Source organism: Vulpes vulpes, chromosome 9 (assembly GCF_048418805.1).
Source record: "Vulpes vulpes isolate BD-2025 chromosome 9, VulVul3, whole genome shotgun sequence".
NCBI classification, from domain to species: Eukaryota; Metazoa; Chordata; class Mammalia; order Carnivora; family Canidae; genus Vulpes; species Vulpes vulpes.
This window is the reverse complement of record NC_132788.1, coordinates 97,867,234-97,884,701: the sequence shown is the minus strand read 5'-3', so window position 1 is coordinate 97,884,701 and position 17,468 is coordinate 97,867,234. Positions and strand designations below refer to the sequence as shown.

Genomic DNA, 17,468 nt, shown 5'->3' with positions numbered 1-17,468 from the left:
CTTAAGCTCTTTTCTTGAATGTCACCTTCTGGCCTGCCCTGACCACCTCTTTCTCCCACTCCTGCTCTCTTCTTTCTCCCCACCTGATGCATTCGGCTTGTTTGTAGCTAGCTCACTCTGTGGATGATAAGGGTCACTGGGCCAGGACTCTGCCTAATTCATGCTGAGTCTCTGCACCCAGTCTCCTGGGACAGGGCTGTGGCCCCAGTTCCTCCACCTCCAAACCAGCCCCCTGTTCACTGAGGCGAGTGGCTTCTCCCACAGAGGTCCTCTAAGTAGACATCAAGCATCTCCTATACCTTCATCCTCAGAGAGACAGCGGAGGACACCAGGACATGCACTGAGCTGCTGGAGATACACACACTGCTGATACCGGGACAGGCTGGGCCCCAGGGTCCAGATGGGTGGGTGGGAAGGACACCTGCCATCATGCCACATGGATTCAGTGGCGGGGCTTCCTGGCAGAGCTGCTTTTGGAGCAGCAGGTGAGGTCCAACAGAGGAGGAATCGGGGGAGATGTGTGCAGGAAGGGATGACGCAGGAAAGCAAGACAGATGCCCTCCCACTACCGCCAAGTGGGGCTGCTGCTCCTGGTTGCTGGCTGCATCCAGGTCCCCAAAAGGGGCTCTTGGCCTCTGGTCAGACAAGAGGGGGCTAGGGCCATAAAGACCGGCCCTGCAGAGCCTGGGTCCCAGGCTGTCACACCTCTGCTCGGGTGGGAGCTGGAGCAAACTCCAGGGGTAGGAGGTCCCTGGTTCCTGGGAACCACCTACGTTTAAGAAGTTCTGCATGGCCAGAGTCACGCACCAGTCAGCTGATGAGGGCTCCCACCCCAGTGGACAGCCATCAGAAGGGCGGAAAGATCGAGGCTCAGTGTTTAGGAACTACAGCACTTTTGGTTTCTTTTCTTATTGAGGGGGCTGAGGTTCATTTCTCAAAACCAACCAGGAAGGAGACTAAAAAACGGGGCTGTCCCGACAGCCAGATCATAAGGACAGAACCTTCCGGAAGCCCACCGCATCTAAGGGCCCGGGCTGGCTCACGTCACCGGCAGCCGAGGAGGGGCCTGGGCCACCAGCTCCGGCTGCCTGGCTGGAAAGGTCAGGGTCGGCTGGCGTGTCTGGCTACACACGCGGGAAGCCGCGATTACGCACGGAGGCTCACGCAGGCTCACGCAAGCTCAGCGGGGCCATGGTGGGCCGGGGTTGGGGGTGGGGGCGCGCGGGGGCCCAAGACCCTGAACTGCGAAGGGGCGATAGAACCGGCGGTAGAACGAAAGCATTCTACAGCAGAGCTAAGTTAGAGAGGAAAAACCAAAGCTCCAGAAGCAGGAAGGGGCGGGGCCACCAAAGGACTGGCCTTTCGCAGCCTTGCTGGACACCTGACCCCGGCTTTTATCAAAGCCTCGCCAGCCCAGGGCCCCCAGGGCCATGGGGGAGGGGAGCTGGGGACGCAGGTAAATCCTTTCCCGCCAGTCCCTCCCTTCTTGCTCCTGCCTCAAGTCTCGCCTCCAACCCCCCAGCCCCCCTACCTCCCCTTGGCAGCCCACGTCTCAGAGGGAGGGCATTTCTTCCGGCCTGGGGCTTGTCAGATGCCCCCAGGTCCCACTGAGACTCCATGCCCTGTCCCCAACCTGTGCCAGAGTGCTGCTTTGACACTAGGTATTCAGGCTGCAACAGGTACCACAAGCAGTACCTGGGGGAAATGCAGTGATGGGGCGGGGGCAGGGGAAGAGCACATTCTCGGAACTGCAAGACTGCTTGGCTAGCATCTGGCAGCTCTAATAAGTGGAGGTCTCTGGCAACACCTTTTATTCTGATCACCCCTCAGAACAGGTCTAAACACAGTTACAATTAGAACCGGCTCCCACGGAAACCAGCTGGCGCCCCATCTTGCCTCCCAGCACCAGGCTGTCCTGCAGCTCCCCTCACTTATAATAAAAAAGGAAAGTCAGTCCATGGACAGACAAGGTTACAGAAACATTTTGCCAAAGTGCTGGCTCAATGTCCCAGGCAAATCACCATGGTGTGGACAGGTGGTGCCCCAACTTGGGAGAGGAGGAAGAGCCTCATGAAAAGCTTCTGAGCACATTCCTTGAGGCAGGCGCTTGTCACAACTTCTCACTGAACTCTGGTGTGAATCGTCCTTACAAAGCAGGGATGGGGTCAGGACATTGGTCCCAAGGATGGCCTGCATGGGTGATCACACTGGCTCTTGCCTGGGACTTCCCCACTCTGCCTCCCTCCCCCATCAATTCTTTACAAAGGGGCAGGGATTACAGGGAAACATGGTGCAGGAGGGCCATTCCCACTGCCCAGATAACAGCCTCATCTTTCTTTCTTTAAGATTTTATTTATTAGAGAGAGAGAGAGAGAGAGATCACAAGTAGAGGAAGAAAGGCAGAGGGAGCAGACTCCCTACCAATCCCAAGATCACAACCTGAGCCAGAAGCACACACTTAACCGATTGAGCCACCTAGAACCCCAGCCTCATCTTTGTTAAAATGACATCAAGGGACACGGAACCAGTGTCCTGTTGAAATACTTCCCCTTGGCGAGACAGGAAGCAACCCTCGAAAGGAAACTTCTCTTACAGGGCTGTGATTTCCTGAGGATACCACACTCTAGATGTGCCCAGTGGCTCAAAAGGAATTATGAATTGCAGTTTGTAGTTGTATTTGTTTTTATTTTTGTAACACAAACAGGGAGGGCAGAGGCAAAGGGGGCGGGGCCCAGCAATGTCCCAGGAACAGCTTCTGTGGTATATGTTCATACAGATTTGTTTTCAAAAGGCAATCCTGAGGTCCATGTTTCAGGAAACTCCCAAGGCTGTCAATCTCAGTGCAAACAGCTTAAAATAAAAACCTCCGGTCTGTTCACCACACGAGGATCCAACTCAAAATGCAAAACAAGCCTGTTTGGAAAGTGCCCGCCCTTAAAACAAGAGCGAGGGCTTTAAAGACACATTAAACACAGAATCTTCCAGGAATCAAGTTGGCTGCAGCTTCACAAAACCAAAAACACTGAATAACATACCCAACTGTAGAACTGCTGGCTTTAAAAAAAGGGGGGGGTGGGTGACTTTATGTAAAAAGGATCACCTGCCTCTTCTTTTTGTTCTGAACACACTTGTGAACTGGAGAGTAGAAACACAGCCTCAGGGAGTGGCAGCAGATGCTTAGTAGTGGCTCAGTCTCTGGGGGACAGAGAGGCGGCTCACTGTTTGCCCGCCTGTCTGCCTGGCTTCTTTTCCGGCTGACCTCTGCCTGTGCCTGGGATCCCACCTCGGCCCCGGCCACCAAACACACCTGTGAGACAGAGGAGGGGGCTATAGCAAAAGTGGGTTTGGAAGCCCAGCTGAGAACGTGGGATGGTGTTCCAGAGAGTTCTCAATGTTGATAAGCGACAAGAGGGATGCCAGGGTGGCTAAGTCAGCTCTAAGTCAACACTGGGGCTTGGGGTAGGCTTCCTGGGAGAAAGCCTGGGGCCAGCATAGGGGGCAGTCATCAGAAGGACAAAGCCAGATGGTTTCCAGGAGGAGGGGAACAAGAGCCAGAAAAGGGGTAGGACTTAGCCCAGGGGGGCAGGGCACAGGCCCCCAGCTGAGGACCCAAGCTTCCCCCTTTCTCCAGCACTGTCCACATCCACTAGCCAGGGAGAGAAACAATTAGGAGATTCTGTGTGTCCTGCCTAGGGGTGGGGACAGGGGAGCCCCCTGCCCTCTAATCTCTGCTAGCCAGTGATGGGGCTCTGCTTTTAAGATTTTTCACGTGGAGTCCAAGGTAGGAACTGTGTAGGAGGCTGAGTAGTCAGGAATGGAACACACCCCCACTCAGGGAGGTCCCGGCGGACCAGGGCAGATGGGGACACAGAATGGTACACATGGTCCCCCTTCTACCACAAACATGCAGCGGGCCCTGTAGGGATGGAGACCCACCCTAACCTCACCTCCCATGGGGCAAGGCCATTTACCACACAGGGTGAGATTTCCACCTGCTGCCGAGGGCCCCATGGTCTCTCTCTTCAGAGTGACCCAAGCAATCACCCCTCCCTTCCTCTCTGCTCCTCTAGGCAGTTCACTCAACAGTGGTGGCCCCTGGCACGAAGAGCCTGGCCCTCAGGTATGGAAAAGGCCCTGCTAGGCCTTGGCAACCTCCCCACCTGGAGTGTCCTCCTGACCTCCTCCCTCTGGGTCATCCCTGCCTGTCATGGGAGCCTCATCTCAGGGCTGGGTCTTGTATCCTTCCTGGCCCTGCCTATGAGCCCCCACTGGGGAGCCTGGGCCTGGCATATGGAAGGCCCCTACAGATGGAAGAGACAAAGCCAGGGCCCTCCAAGAAGAAGGGGGTGTGGGGGGGGGGAGGGAGGGTCTGCAGATGGCCTCTAGGCTCAGGCCCCAGCTGACTGCACAACAAACTGAAGTTTATGCCAGATTTATCATCTCAGTGGTGGTGGTGGGGGAGTTGGGTGAGGGGAGTCTATCAAAGAGGGATGAACTCAACCTTGTGAAAAGGAGTGACAGCAGGGAAGGGGCTTGTGCCAGGCCCTAAGCCAGGATCCTCACCAGCAGCCTGGTGAGGCAGGAATTACCAGACTCTCTTTGCAGAGGGGAAATGAGACAGGGAGGTGCCACACCATGCCCAGAGCTCCTGCCAGGAGACATAGGCAGCCATCAGATGAAGGCAAGCCCCAGGTGGGCACTACATTGGTCTGCTGGGCTGGACCCAGAGTTCAGGAGCACCGGGGACCACTGCTGGATGGAAGGGCCCAGGTAGGTGGGAGAATCAGCACTGTTCACCAGAACTATACCAGGCTTCCTGGGTGGGGGCTGTGGGGCCAGGGCAGGCAGCAAATAGCAGCATCAGCCACACCAGAGGAGCCCCATGAGTCATAACCCCAGCTCTATGTAGGGGGCTCAGAGCCAGGCCTGTGGCACCATGACAGCACCACCCAAGAATGTCAACACTGGGACAGGATGGCTGCCATGTGCTGCAGTCACCCTTCGGTGGCAAGGCCTGGGCAGACTCTGGCCTAGCCTGCTGGTGGGAGGGGATGGATGAGGGGAGAGAAAGGCCTACCTCGCCCAGCACCCCCCATGCCTCGGCCCTTTTGCTGCTTCTGCTGCTGCAGGCCACCGCGGCCACGGCCCTTGGCCACCACCTCCTCCTTGACCATGTCGATGATCTCATCAGGGATACGCAGGTACTTGATGGTGCTGCCACGGATGTAGCACTCGGGCATCCGCCAAAACTTGTCCCCGTCCTGGGTGAGAAAAGGATGAGTCTCAGATCTCAGTGGGTTTTGGTGGGGAGGAGGGGGGGTATCCGTGCAAGGTGGGTGCTGATGGCTAAGGCACATCTGTCCCCTCAGGCCCCATTCCCATTTGGGCCACAGTCTGCACCTGCATCACCCCTGCAAAATTCTCAGTCCTGGACTTCACATGGGGGTGGGAGAGCTGCCTTCCAGTGGACTCTTTCCAGACTCTTGATATCCTTTTACACAGGAAAGGTCAGGGAGTCACAAAAGATAGCTTCCTCATCCTCAGCCTATCCTCCAGTGTGGGATGGGGTTTGTTACCTGCAGCCCAAGGGAGGTTTGTTACCTCCCTCCAAAGAAGGCCGGGGACCTACACACCAGGCACTGCCACAGCCCAGCTGCAGCCCAGCTCCTCCACCCTCCTGCCTCTAGCCTTTCAGAACCTACCTTCTGGAACCCTTTCTATGTGCCCTGACTCATTCATTCATCCACTTATCTTCTGACAGGCTCTGGGCTGGGTGTGGGACATAGGTAAGTAGGATAGAGACTCTGTGACCAGGGCGGGGAGGTGGGTGGGGAGGCAAAGCCTGGGGCTGGCCAGAGGCAGCAACCAATGATGCTAGTTTTTAGGGGAGCTAATTAAGGCTGGAGAGATTAGGAGGCTTGCAAAGTCACAGATTCCAGAGCACTGCCAACCCTGCAGGTCCTAGGACGTCAACTGCCTCCCCCCAACCCCCACCCTCATGTACCCTGTGATCAGCACAAGGCCTTCCTCCACACCCCCTCCTGCTGCCCTTGGGCAGGAGCCCGGGGCCTCTTCCTTCAGATTAGTTCTCTAGCCCCACCCCTGGTGCCCTGAGCCAGAAGTCTTGGCAGCCCTCTCCTTTCCCCACATCCCTAGAAATCAGACCAAGACACTTCCCTGCTTAGAACCCAATCAGGGCCCCCTTGGCCCAAGGACAAGGTCCAAACTCCTCAGTGTGGCTCCCAAGGGCCTGAGATCCAGCCCCACCCTGGCTGCCCTCTCTCAGCTCTCGATGACTCGCCTTCCAGATGGAAATTTCTGGAACACACACAGTGAGCTTCTTGCCCCCAGCACTTTGCACATGCTGTTCCCACTTTCCTGTGTCTGGCTAACTCTGACCCCCAACAGGCCTGGCTTCCCAGCCTCACGTCAGCAGTGCCTGGGTCAGGCTGGTCTGGCCCAGCGGAGACACTCAACACGATAAAGTTCAAGGGTCAGCTCTTCCTAGGGATATGCACAAGCCCCCAACCCACACAGGAACCCCATGAGGCCTTGGGGCACTCCTTTCCCAGGAAGGACAGGCAAGGGGCCAAATCTGTAGGGATGCAAAGATACAGCCTGACATTAACAGAACAATTCCATGGAAGCTCAGGGCTGGGGCTGGCTGCTCAGAACTTGGCTCTCCCCTAGCCAAGGACAGGCTGGGCCCAGCACACTCCCTGCAGGACCAGAGCTTACTCTGCGTTCCATGGCAAGAGCTGAGCAGTCTGAGCTAAAACTACCCTAGCTTTCCAGTGCTTTCTCAGCTCCTGGGATGTCTGCATCCTGCCCATGTTGCCTGCTGCCCAAGGAAGGTGCTGCTACCGCTTTTTTTACAGATGAGTATGCTGGACAGCCCAAGTGACACTGAACCTCATACCAGCCTCTCCTTCCAACCAGCAGGTCATAGAAGGGGACCACCCCAGGAGGAGTGACATGTCCAATCTCTGCTGGCTACGGAAGTCTACTGACCTTGCTCTGAGAACAGGTGGTGGCTTCCAGGTCCCAGAGGTGGACACAGACCTACTGGCCATGTTCTTGGCTATGCACTGTGGCAGTGTGTGCTACAGCCATGCTGAAATTGTCTGGACATCTGCCGCCAGAAGTGTGGCATGAAAACCAGGAGGAAGTTTCTAGTGGAAGACCTCCCACAATGTACCATCACAAGAAGCAGAGCACAGAGCCATAGATGAGGGGAGATGGTCATGCTTACCAGTTTGGCTGTTGGGGTGTGAACCATCCAGGAGGATGGACTAGAGGTGAGATGGGCTGCCTAGTTCTCTGCTGTACTCTGGTATGGCAAGCCTCAGAGGCACTTGCCCCCGGCTTAAGACAGCCCCATCTCGGCTGGGCCTCCCTGCACCTTCCTCCCCAATAAAATAGGGGGCTGTCGCCGACAGGGGGATGGAGACTAGAATCAAGGCACAAGGAAAGCCCTAGCAGACCCAGCACAAATTAGCAGGAGGGAGCCCTGCCTTCACCACTGTCATCATTCTCATTGCTCTGTACTCATCCTGAGGACTGGGAAGGCCTGTGACCCTAGAGGATTGTTCCCCCAGCCCTGGCCCACCCAGTGGTGCTCTTGGCCCTGCACTTCCTGATTTCAGGCCTTGGGAAACAAACAGTCTCCTGGGCCCCTGGGCCCCTGGGCCACAGGGCCACCCTCGCCCCCTGGTGGCCTGGATATCCCATGGCCACACCACCCTGGCCTGCTGGGCAGATGATATCCACAAGCCAGGACTAAAGACAGCAGAAGCTGACAAGAAAGGTCAGGCCTGCCTTGGAGGCCACCCCTGCTCGTACACTATGGATTAGTAGCCAGAAGGGCCCCCCAGCCTAAGTCCTTCTTGTTTAGGACTGGTATCAAGGATGAGGGGATAGGGCAGCTTCTCCATAGGTGCAAAGTACAGGTACAAAGTCCAGGGAGACTCAGAGGCCTGCCCTTCTGCCCCCTCCACCCAGCTCAGAGTCCCTCAGCCCTGCCCTTCATAAGCCCCACCTCTTCCATAAGCCTCACCCTGGAAGGATGACCTGGCTGAGGTATGCCCCTCCTCACTCCTCCCACAAGGGCAGCGAGGGGCCTTCACTCCACTGAGGATGCTGAGGTAAGCCCCAGATCCATGTGGGCACTGGTGTCCATGCCCCTCCCCCCACCAGCCTGGCCCTGCGTGACCAGGTGTGCCAGAGGGACCCTGGGCACAGGGCACTCACCCTGGATGTGCAGATCACCTCTCGAAGGTTAATGTTCATCCAGTTATCACAGCTCACCAGGTGCCCATTGTATGTCTCCCCATTTTTGAGTTCCACCAACTGGAGAGAAATGGCCCCAAGTAAGCCATGAGCTCCAAGGGAAGGGCAGCCCTACCCCTAAGAGGTGGGTGACTATTGCCTGGCCTCATTCAGACGTGGGACCCAGTGGCCATAGCACATGGTGCCTAATACTGTTCTCCCCTCCACTGCCCCCAGTGGCCCATCTTACAGGTGACATGCTCTGCATCCTCTACATTTTGCTGGGCCTCTATCATGAAATCATTTTTTTGTGCAAACAAAAAGCAAAAAAACCCCACAAAAAATCCTCTACAAATTTTCAAAGGAAAGAGCGAAGTTGGGGGGGGGGGCACAAAAAAAAAAAAAAAAAAAAAGAAAGAGCGAAGTTAGGGTAACAGTGGCCACTGATTCAGAACAGCCATGAAGGCACATTTTAGTTGGTCCAAGCAGGTGCCCCAGAGGCAGGTGTTCTTTGACAGCACATGTGTGAGCTTTGATGGTCTGGAAATACTTTTTCAATCCAATAATTGTTGTCTATTTAAATTTGTTCTGGGAAAATACACAAGTAGCATATCATTTTGAAGATATACTGAGATTTAAAAAAGACTCAGGTCTTTTTTAACTCAGTTATCTGTCTGAGAGAAATAAAGGCAAATATCCATGCAAAAATGAGTGCACAAATGCTTTTTGCAACCAAAATATCCATAAATAGATAAAAAGCAGAAACAACTCAAATGTCCATCATTAGCGGACAAATGGATAAGCAAAATGTGGTATGTCCATACAGTGGACAGGGCCATCAGGTATGTCACATGGTCAGGGCCATCAGAAATTAAACCCTGACACATGCTACAATGTGGCTGAATCTCAGAAAACATCATGCAGAGTGAAAGAAGCCAGACACAAAAGGCCACACAGCATATGATCCCATTTATAGGAAATGTTTAGAACAGGCAAATCCATAGTCAAAAAGTAGATTAGTGGTTACCAGGAGCTAGGGAAAAGGGATGGGGACTGCTAATGGCAATGGGGTTTCCTTCTGGAGTAATGGAATTGTTCTGGAACTACATCGAGGTGGTGGTTTACAACACTGCAAATGTACTGAATACCCCTGAGTTGTACTCGTTAAAAGGCTGAATGGTAAGGGTGCCTGCTGGCTCAGTCAGAAGAGCATGTGACTCTTGATCTCAGAGTCATGAATTTGAGCCCCATGTTGGGTGTAGAGATCACTTAAATAAAAGATTAAATAAAAACTTAAAAAGAAAAAAAAAAGGTAAAACTGTATGGTCTGTGAATTATATCTGAATAAAAAACAGAAAGAAAGAAAAAAAACAGAAAGCAAACAGAACGTATTGACACTGTATCATTAAGGGCAAAAGTCGTTTAGGGAATAAGATGTTATGTGATCCCATCTGTTTAAAAAAAAAAAATCAGGGCAGCCCGGGTGGCTCAGCAGTTTAGCACTGCCTTCAGCCCAGGGCCTGATCCTGGAGACCCTGGACAGAGTCCCACATCAGGCTCCCGGCATGGAGCCTGCTTCTCTCTCAGCCTGTGTCTCTGCCTCTCTCTCCCTCTCTCTATCTCTCTCTGTGTGTTTCGCATGAATAAATAAATAAAATCTTAAAAAAAAATAACATTCATGTTTCTACACAGATGTTTAAATTTTTTTTTTAATTTTTTATTTATTTATGATAGTCACAGAGAGAGAGAGAGAGAGAGAGAGAGAGAGGCAGAGACACAGGCGGAGGGAGAAGCAGGCTCCATGCACCGGGAGCCTGATGTGGGATTCAATCCCGGGTCTCCAGGATCGCGCCCTGGGCCAAAGGCAGGCGCCAAACCGCTGCGCCACCCAGGGATCTCTCTACACAGATGTTAAGCCTGGATGTGCAAGGTGCTTGGCTGGCTCAGTCAGTGGAGCATGCACCTCCTGATCTTGGCTTTGTTGAGTTCAAGCCCTATGTTGGGCATGGAACTTACTTTAAAAAGAAAAAGTCTGAATGTGCACATATTAAGGATATGGTTAATTTGCTGGCAAGGTTAATGGAAGAGGAGCTTCTAGTTTCTACTTAGCTCTAGTGTTTGACATTTTTTAATAAGCATGTATTACTTTTATAAGCAGCAAAACTAAGAACAGGTCCCGACACACGTAGGTGGGGGAAGAGCACGGGCTGCTGTCTCTTGAGCAGACAGGAAGCAGGTTCAGCTGGAGGCACCTCACCCTTTGCCCAGTGTCCCCATCCCTGTTCTGAGACTGGTCCCCACCGAAACTCACTGCCCCCCAACAGGCAGGTACTCACCATGGGATGATTCTGAGCCGTCTTCAGCAGCGACAAAGGAAGCTGTAAGACAAACAAAGGCATCTAATTTGTCAGATCAGTGCCAAGGAGCCCTGGCTCTGGTAGGACTGGGATTCCAATCTCACGAATCTCCCAGCTCATCACAGCGCTGGGGGTGCAGGAGCACCTGTCCCTCACCCCCACAGAAAGTGCATGCTCTTAACTGCCCAGCCCAGGACACATACCTTCCTTCTTCCCAGGTTAGTAAATAAAGCCTTGAACACTCCCCCACATCCAATCTGAGAGGCAGCAGTCATCTGGTCTTGATGCTGACCCTTCTGGGCATTTCCTTCTAACTCATGTTGCATATATTCACACCCTTGACAGGAAAGGCTATGGCCTTCCATGCTTATCATTAGTGCCACAGCACACAGGTCCTTCTGCTGCTTGCCTTTTTTGCTCAACTAATGTCTCTGAGATGCACCCACATTAATACATGTAGATCTTTTGGGGTGCCTGGGTGGCTCAGTCAGTTAAGTATCTGAGTTCAGCTCTGATGGTGATCTCGGAGTCCTGGGATAGAGCCCCATGCTCGGCAGTGGAGAATCTGCTGGTTCCGCTGGTTCCTCTCCCTTTGCCCCTCCCCCCTACTCATGCACAGGCACCCCTTCTTTCATACAAATAAATAAAATCTTTAAAAAAAAAAAAAAAAAAGGATTCCTGGGTGGCTCAGTGGTTTAGCACCTGCTTTCGGCCCAGGGCGTGATCCTGGAGACCCGGGATCGAGTCCCACATCAGGCTCCCTACATGGAGCCTGCTTCTCCTTCTGCCTATGTCTCTGCCTCTCTCTCCTTCTCTCTGTGTATCTCATGAATAAATATATAAAATCTTAAAAAAAAAAAAACATGAAGGGTGCTTGGGTGGCTCAGTTAAGTATCTGCCTTTAGCTCAGGTCATAATCCTAGTGTCCTAGGACTGAGCCCTGCAATCTCAGCAGGAAGTCTGTTCTCCCTCTCCTCTTTCCCCTCCTCAAATAAATAAATAAATAAATAAATAAATAAATAAATAAATAAATAAATAAAATCTTTAAGAAAATATATGCAGCTCTTTCATTTTCATTCTTGTATACAGTTATTGTCACACCCACTTTACAGATGGGGATACTGAGTCTTAGACACTGAGGAATTTGCCTGGCACTATAGAGCTAGTAAGAGATAGAGCCTGGCTTGATCCCACCTGCCACAAGTCAATTCATGCTGAGCCCACGCCTCAAGGGGCAGCCCCGCCTGGGCTAAGAGTGATCTTGCCAGGCAGTGGGGAGTCAACCTTGATCTAGGTGGCTACCTCTGAGCTGAGGTTTCAGAGAAATTCATCAGGTAAGGGGAAGAAACGTTCCAGAAAAAAAAAAAATCTGTCATTACTACAAGTGATGGCATATACAAGATGCGATTTTTTTTTAAAACTCACCCACTGTAAAGTCAGCATTCAAGATACTAAAAAATCATTTCATTTTGGGAACACAAATCATGACCCATACACTGGGGCCAGTCTCCAGGAAGGCCATTCCAGTGGTAGCGCTTGAGTGGCTACCCATCCAGCAAAGCCGAATGAAGGTTCTGGTCTGAGTGAGGGTCCTACAGATGAGACATTGCCTCAGGCAGGACGGTAGCTTCACTGCTCCTTGTCCTGGCTTCCTTGGGATTCTTAGCCCAAACCCCAGAAGCTCGCTGCAGGGGAGTCTCGGCCTGCCCTCACACTCCTACCTAGTGCAGGGCAGCTGCTTCTCTAGGTGGTGGGGACTGGAGGCTAGAAGTGGCCCTCAACCCCCACAGGATGGCTCCCATGGAGAGGCTGGAGGGGAATTCCCACATCCCACAGCCTTTCCAGAGAACAGCCGCCTAGGAGTGGTCCAGTGCCGGCAGGAAGCCAGGCCCAAGCCCACTTCCTGCACTGGCTTCCTGGAAGGGCAAGATAAAAAGGAAGAAAGGGCCACGTGGAGAAGGCGTGGCTGCTCAAAGGAGGACAGACCAGCAGGCCAGGGCTTGACCTAGCCAACCTGCAGCTCCTGCCCTCTCATTTGGAGTTCATCTGTGCAATGGTACCCGGGTACAGAGAGCCGCGGAAAAGCAGGAGGATCTAACACACGGGGGCCATGAGCCTTGGCCGCTGTTTACTATGGTGAAGTCTCAGGCTTTCTCGAGCAAGCCTGTTTTCTTGTGTCAAAGATGGGAATGTGGACCAGGATGGCAATGACACGCTTGGGTCTTCCTCCCAGATCACCTAAGAGGGGACAGAGCAAGGTTGGGCTTGGAAGGCAAGAATAAAGACAGACTCAGCACTGAGAGACAGAGAGGTATAGCCAAGGTCCCCCTAGATGAAGGACTAGCAGCCAGAGCAGGGAGGGACCTTCCCAGGGACACCACAGCAAGATCCTGGGGAAGCCCACAAAAAGTAAGCTGAAGCCTGTCACCAGGAAACCCACAGGAGTCCTTTTATGGCATGTGCAGCTTCTATGCCCCTGCTGGCCTCTCTTTTGTCCCAGCAACTGGCAGCACAGCCCTGGAGAATCCCAGCTTCCCTGTCACGGGCAGTGCCCTATTCAGAAAGCAGCAGAGAGGACATCTAAGACACAGAAGTGATCCACACCTGCTCCCAACACTCCCCTGCACATCCACTCCCCAAAGGAGTCACAAGGCCAAGCCAGCTCCAGCCAAAGTGGCCCATTCTGTTTCCAGCAAGCCACACCCAGTCCTGCTTTCTGACCTTTGTTCCTGCAGTTCCCTTGGCCTCAGCAGTCCTTCCTCAGGCTGGTGGCTGCTCACATATCACCTCTCACCTAGCTTAGCCAGGCCCTCATAATAACCTCATCTGGGGATCAAGATTTCCACCTGGGCCACCCCCTGCTGCTTCCATTCTAGGACACAGCCAGTCTCTAATTATCTTGTTTATTATGTCTCTCTGGCTAGACTGGAAAATTCAGAGGGTGTGGACTTTGTCCAACACCGAGCTCAGGGCCAGGCACTCGAGAGGGACTCAGTAAATATTTGCTGAACAAATACACAAGAAAATGCACACACCATCCGGGGAGGCACATGGTGTGGTTGGGATGCCTGCCCCACCCCACAGATAAGAAAAGGAGAGGCGGCATTGGGAGGGACAGCCCTCTAAGGCTGCAAAGGCTGGGAGCAGTGTCCACATCTTGCCATTTTTGAGATTCTCATCCCCAAACTGCTGGAGACAGAGGCAAGAGGAAGGGGAAGATCCCCGAGAACTTTAAAAAACTTGGTGGGGAAGAAAATTTTGAAGGTGCCAAGGGAGATGGGACAAGCCAGGACACCATTCCGGGGAAGACAGGACCACCTGGAGTTGGGAAAGTCAAAAGCTTCTGGAAAAAGCATCCTTTCCCCTGGCTTTTTTCAGAATGTCTGGAATCTGGTTCTCAGGTCTAGACCAATCTAAGATTAGACCCGATGGCTTCCTGAGGCTCCCAATTCAGGAAGCTGTGACGGACTCCACCTTGCCCCCCTATACCCTCAGATCCCTGCTTCCGGCCCCACTATAACCCACGGGGAACTGGGAGTGTGTCATGCCTTGTCCCTTCCTGGACATTCTTCAGGCTGAAAAAAAGTATGTTCTTTGCACAAGCACTGTTCTAGGCTCTAGGAACATACTGGGGGATAAAATCCAAAGATCCAGGGAGCTTAAGGAAGAAGGAATTTTCCAGTTCCACCCCTCCTCTCAGGCCACCTCTGCCCTCCAGCAGAGAGGAACACACTACACTCCCTTCTCTCATTTCCTGCACCAGTGAGCAGTACTTAGTGCAACCCTCAGCTGAGAAACATGCAGGGACCCTGAGGGACTCTGGTGCTGATGGGCCAGGTACTCTCCTAGACCTGCTCTGAATGTGTGGTCTTGTTTCCCTGTCTATACATAAAAAAAAAAAAAAAAAAAAAAAGTAAGCTTTACTCCACGAGCAACGTGTGGCTTGAACTCACTACCACGACATCAAGAGTGGCAGGCTCTGTGACTGAGCCAGCCAGACGCACCTCCCTGTCTGTACACTGAAGGCAGGAGACACTCTGACCTAAATCCAGAACTTTCAGGATCTGATACCAGCATGATCCAGAAGAGGCTTCTCACCAGGACCTCAATTTCTCTTCAGTGAAATGGGAAGGTGCAGTCAGTCCACTCCTGGCTCAAAATGCTTCCCCTTCTCCGGAAACGACACCCTATGTGATCCAGGGAGAAGACAAAGCCCCCTCTCTGGGTCTATTTTTTCAGCCTTAAAACGAGAGGCGTAGAAGATCGTGCTAACATTCTAAGAGCCTTGCAAATCGTGACATTCTCAAACTGGTTTAGTTTGAGAACTCAGATCGGGCCCCCTCGGGTCGCTCCCACTTTCCAATATATGAAGCTAGATTGGGTCGGATGCACTCGGAGCCACTCCCCTGCCCGAACTCACTCTGCAGCATTCACCGGGCCCTTTAGCGGGTCTCTCAGGCCCCGGTATCCCCATCTGCAAAATGGGAAGACTGCAGCGAGGCTGACCTAGGATTACACGTTCGTCCAAGTCTAATTCCTCCCGAGACTGACAGGCTGGATGCTCTGGGAGACCTCCCTGCCCTCTCCGGCCTCAGTGTGCCCGTCACGGGCCGAGGCGGCAGAACCGAGGCCCTGACAGCACGCTAGCTCCGCGTCGCCCCTGCCTGCAGCGCCCGCCCCGAGGGCCCTCGGCCGCCGCGTTCCCCGCCTCCCGAAGAGACCTCGCCGGCGCCCTGCCCTCACCATGGTGTCGGCGGGGAGCGGGCTCGCAGACCACTTCCGCCGCCGCCGCCGCCACTCACGCGCCGCCCGTAGCCGCCCTGCCGCGCGCCACTAGGCTGAAATGAAGTGGCAGCGACACGAACCAATCAGCGTGGGGCTCGAGGGACGAGCAGCCAATCCACGCGGAGTAGGGAGGGGTCGGCTAGACAACGACGGGCGAGGTTGGCTGTGTTCTCGCCGGCCAAATGAGAGGCCGTAAAGTGTCGACGTGAGTGCTGAAAACGGGGGCGGAACCGCGTGCGCCAGCGCAGGAGGCCTATGGGTAAAGGCGCATGCGCAGGTGAAACTCTCTCAGCTCTGGGCTCCACGCTGTGGGCAAAGCCGGTTATTGCCGCAATTTGCAAAGGAAGAAATCGAGGCTCCGTGGTTATTGGGTTGTGCCTAATGTCTCCCTTAGGGCTCCTACACTTTTGATTTTCGTTATTGTAGTTGATCCTTATCCAAGGTACGTCCTTTGGTTAGGTTGGAATCCTGACTGTGCCCCTCTGAGCCTCAGTTTGCCCCTCTGAAAATTGGCCTCGTGATAGTGTCTACCCTCGGTTGTAGTAAGGATGAAAGGAGTTAAGCCAGGTAAAAGCACCTAGAACAGCGTCTAGCACAAACGGAGCACTTGGTACCCAGGCGTGTGATAAATATTTATTGAGCACCTGCTAGGTGTCTGTTCCTGGAAACAGAGTGAACAAACCAGACGAAACTGGCCCTCCTGGGACTTAGGAGCCCGTTGAGAAAACAGGTGGCAAGGAAAAAAAATAGGCAAATGTGTTAGTTTCCTTGGGCTACCATACAAATTACCATAGACTGGGTGGCTTAAAACAGCAGAATTTGGGGCACCTGGGTGGCTCAGTCTGTTAAGCATCTGACTTCTGCTCAAGTCATGATCCCAGGGTCCTGGGACCGAGCCCTGTGTGGGGCTCTGCTCAGTGGAGAGCCTCTGTGGTTTTCCTTCTCCTCCTCCCCTCCCCACTGCTTGTGCTATCTCTCTCTTGCTTGCTATCTCAAATAAACAAGATCTTAAAAAAAAAAAAAGAGCTTTATTCATACGTCTGAAATCAAGGTATCAGTAGGGTTGATTCCTTCTGGAGATTCTTAGTGGCTATTTGTCCCATTCATCTTTTCCAGCTTTTGGTGTTTGTCAGCAATCCTCATAGTTCTTGGCACCCAGAAATATTGATTTCTGCCACTGTCTTCACATGGCTTTCTTTGTGAGTCTCATTATCTCGTCTTCTCTCTTTTTCTTTTTTAAAGATTTTATTTATTTATTCATGAGAGACACAGAGAGAGAGAGAGAGGCAGAGACACAGGCACAGGGAGAAGCAGGCTCCCCGCAGGGAGCCCGATGTGGGACTCCCCTCCTGGGACTACAGGATCACCCCCTGAGCTAAAGGCAGGCGCTAAACCACTGAGCCACCCAGGAATCTCCTCTCTTTTTCTTATAAGGACACTCCTTTCTCTTATTAGGCCCACCCTAAATCCAGGATAATATCATCTTGAGATCCTTAATCACATTTGTAAAGACTTTATTTCCAAAAAGGTCCTATTTGTAGGAACGGGAATTAGAATTTACCTGCGTTATAATAGAACATATCTTTTTAGGGGCACTACTCAATCCACTACATCAAGTAATTACCAATTGGGTGACCATCAAAGGTTCCTTCCTCTGCCTTGACCTTTACCCATTCTTTGACCTTCAAGCCTGTAAATGAGCAATAGGTGCCCTCCTCCAGTGACTACCCTTCTTTAGGTCTCCTGAGTGTCAACATTGGCTTGAGAGCCTTTCTTACCAAGACCAGGGCCAAGTTCTTCCAGCTGAAAAGACCCTGTGCTTCCTGGAGCTGGCTTGGGGAGGCCTTGATGCTCACCTTCTCAATAAAAGATTTCCCTGCATCAGGCTTCAGAGACCTGGATGGAAGAAGATGGGAACCCACAGGCCCAGCCACCTCCCACTAGATAGGTTTTAGGCATTAAAATTTCCCCTCCAGGACCTGGTGAAGAGAGGGGCATCTGTGTGCCCAGCTCTGCTACAAATGAGCTGATTGGCTCAGGCATGTTTCTGCCTTTCCT

At 52.9% G+C, this 17,468-nt stretch overlaps 1 protein-coding gene across 2 annotated transcripts; it reads right to left on the bottom strand.

Moving 5' to 3' along the window:
* Positions 1–2,664: 2,664 nt before the first annotated feature.
* On the bottom strand, positions 2,665–15,590 carry LSM4 (LSM4 homolog, U6 small nuclear RNA and mRNA degradation associated). Of its 2 annotated transcripts, none has more exons than XM_025989627.2 (5): positions 15,369–15,590; positions 10,605–10,646; positions 8,251–8,349; positions 5,078–5,261; positions 2,665–3,307 (listed from the first exon to the last, which is right to left on the bottom strand). In XM_025989627.2, exons 1-5 carry the CDS (start codon positions 15,369–15,371, stop codon positions 3,216–3,218), a joined length of 420 nt encoding a protein of 139 aa, XP_025845412.1. In that variant the 5' UTR covers positions 15,372–15,590; the 3' UTR covers positions 2,665–3,215. The 2 variants fall into 2 exon arrangements, with proteins under 2 accessions (XP_025845412.1, XP_025845411.1); XM_025989626.2 differs by having other exon boundaries at positions 15,046–15,377.
* Between the last annotated feature and the right edge of the window lie 1,878 nt (positions 15,591–17,468).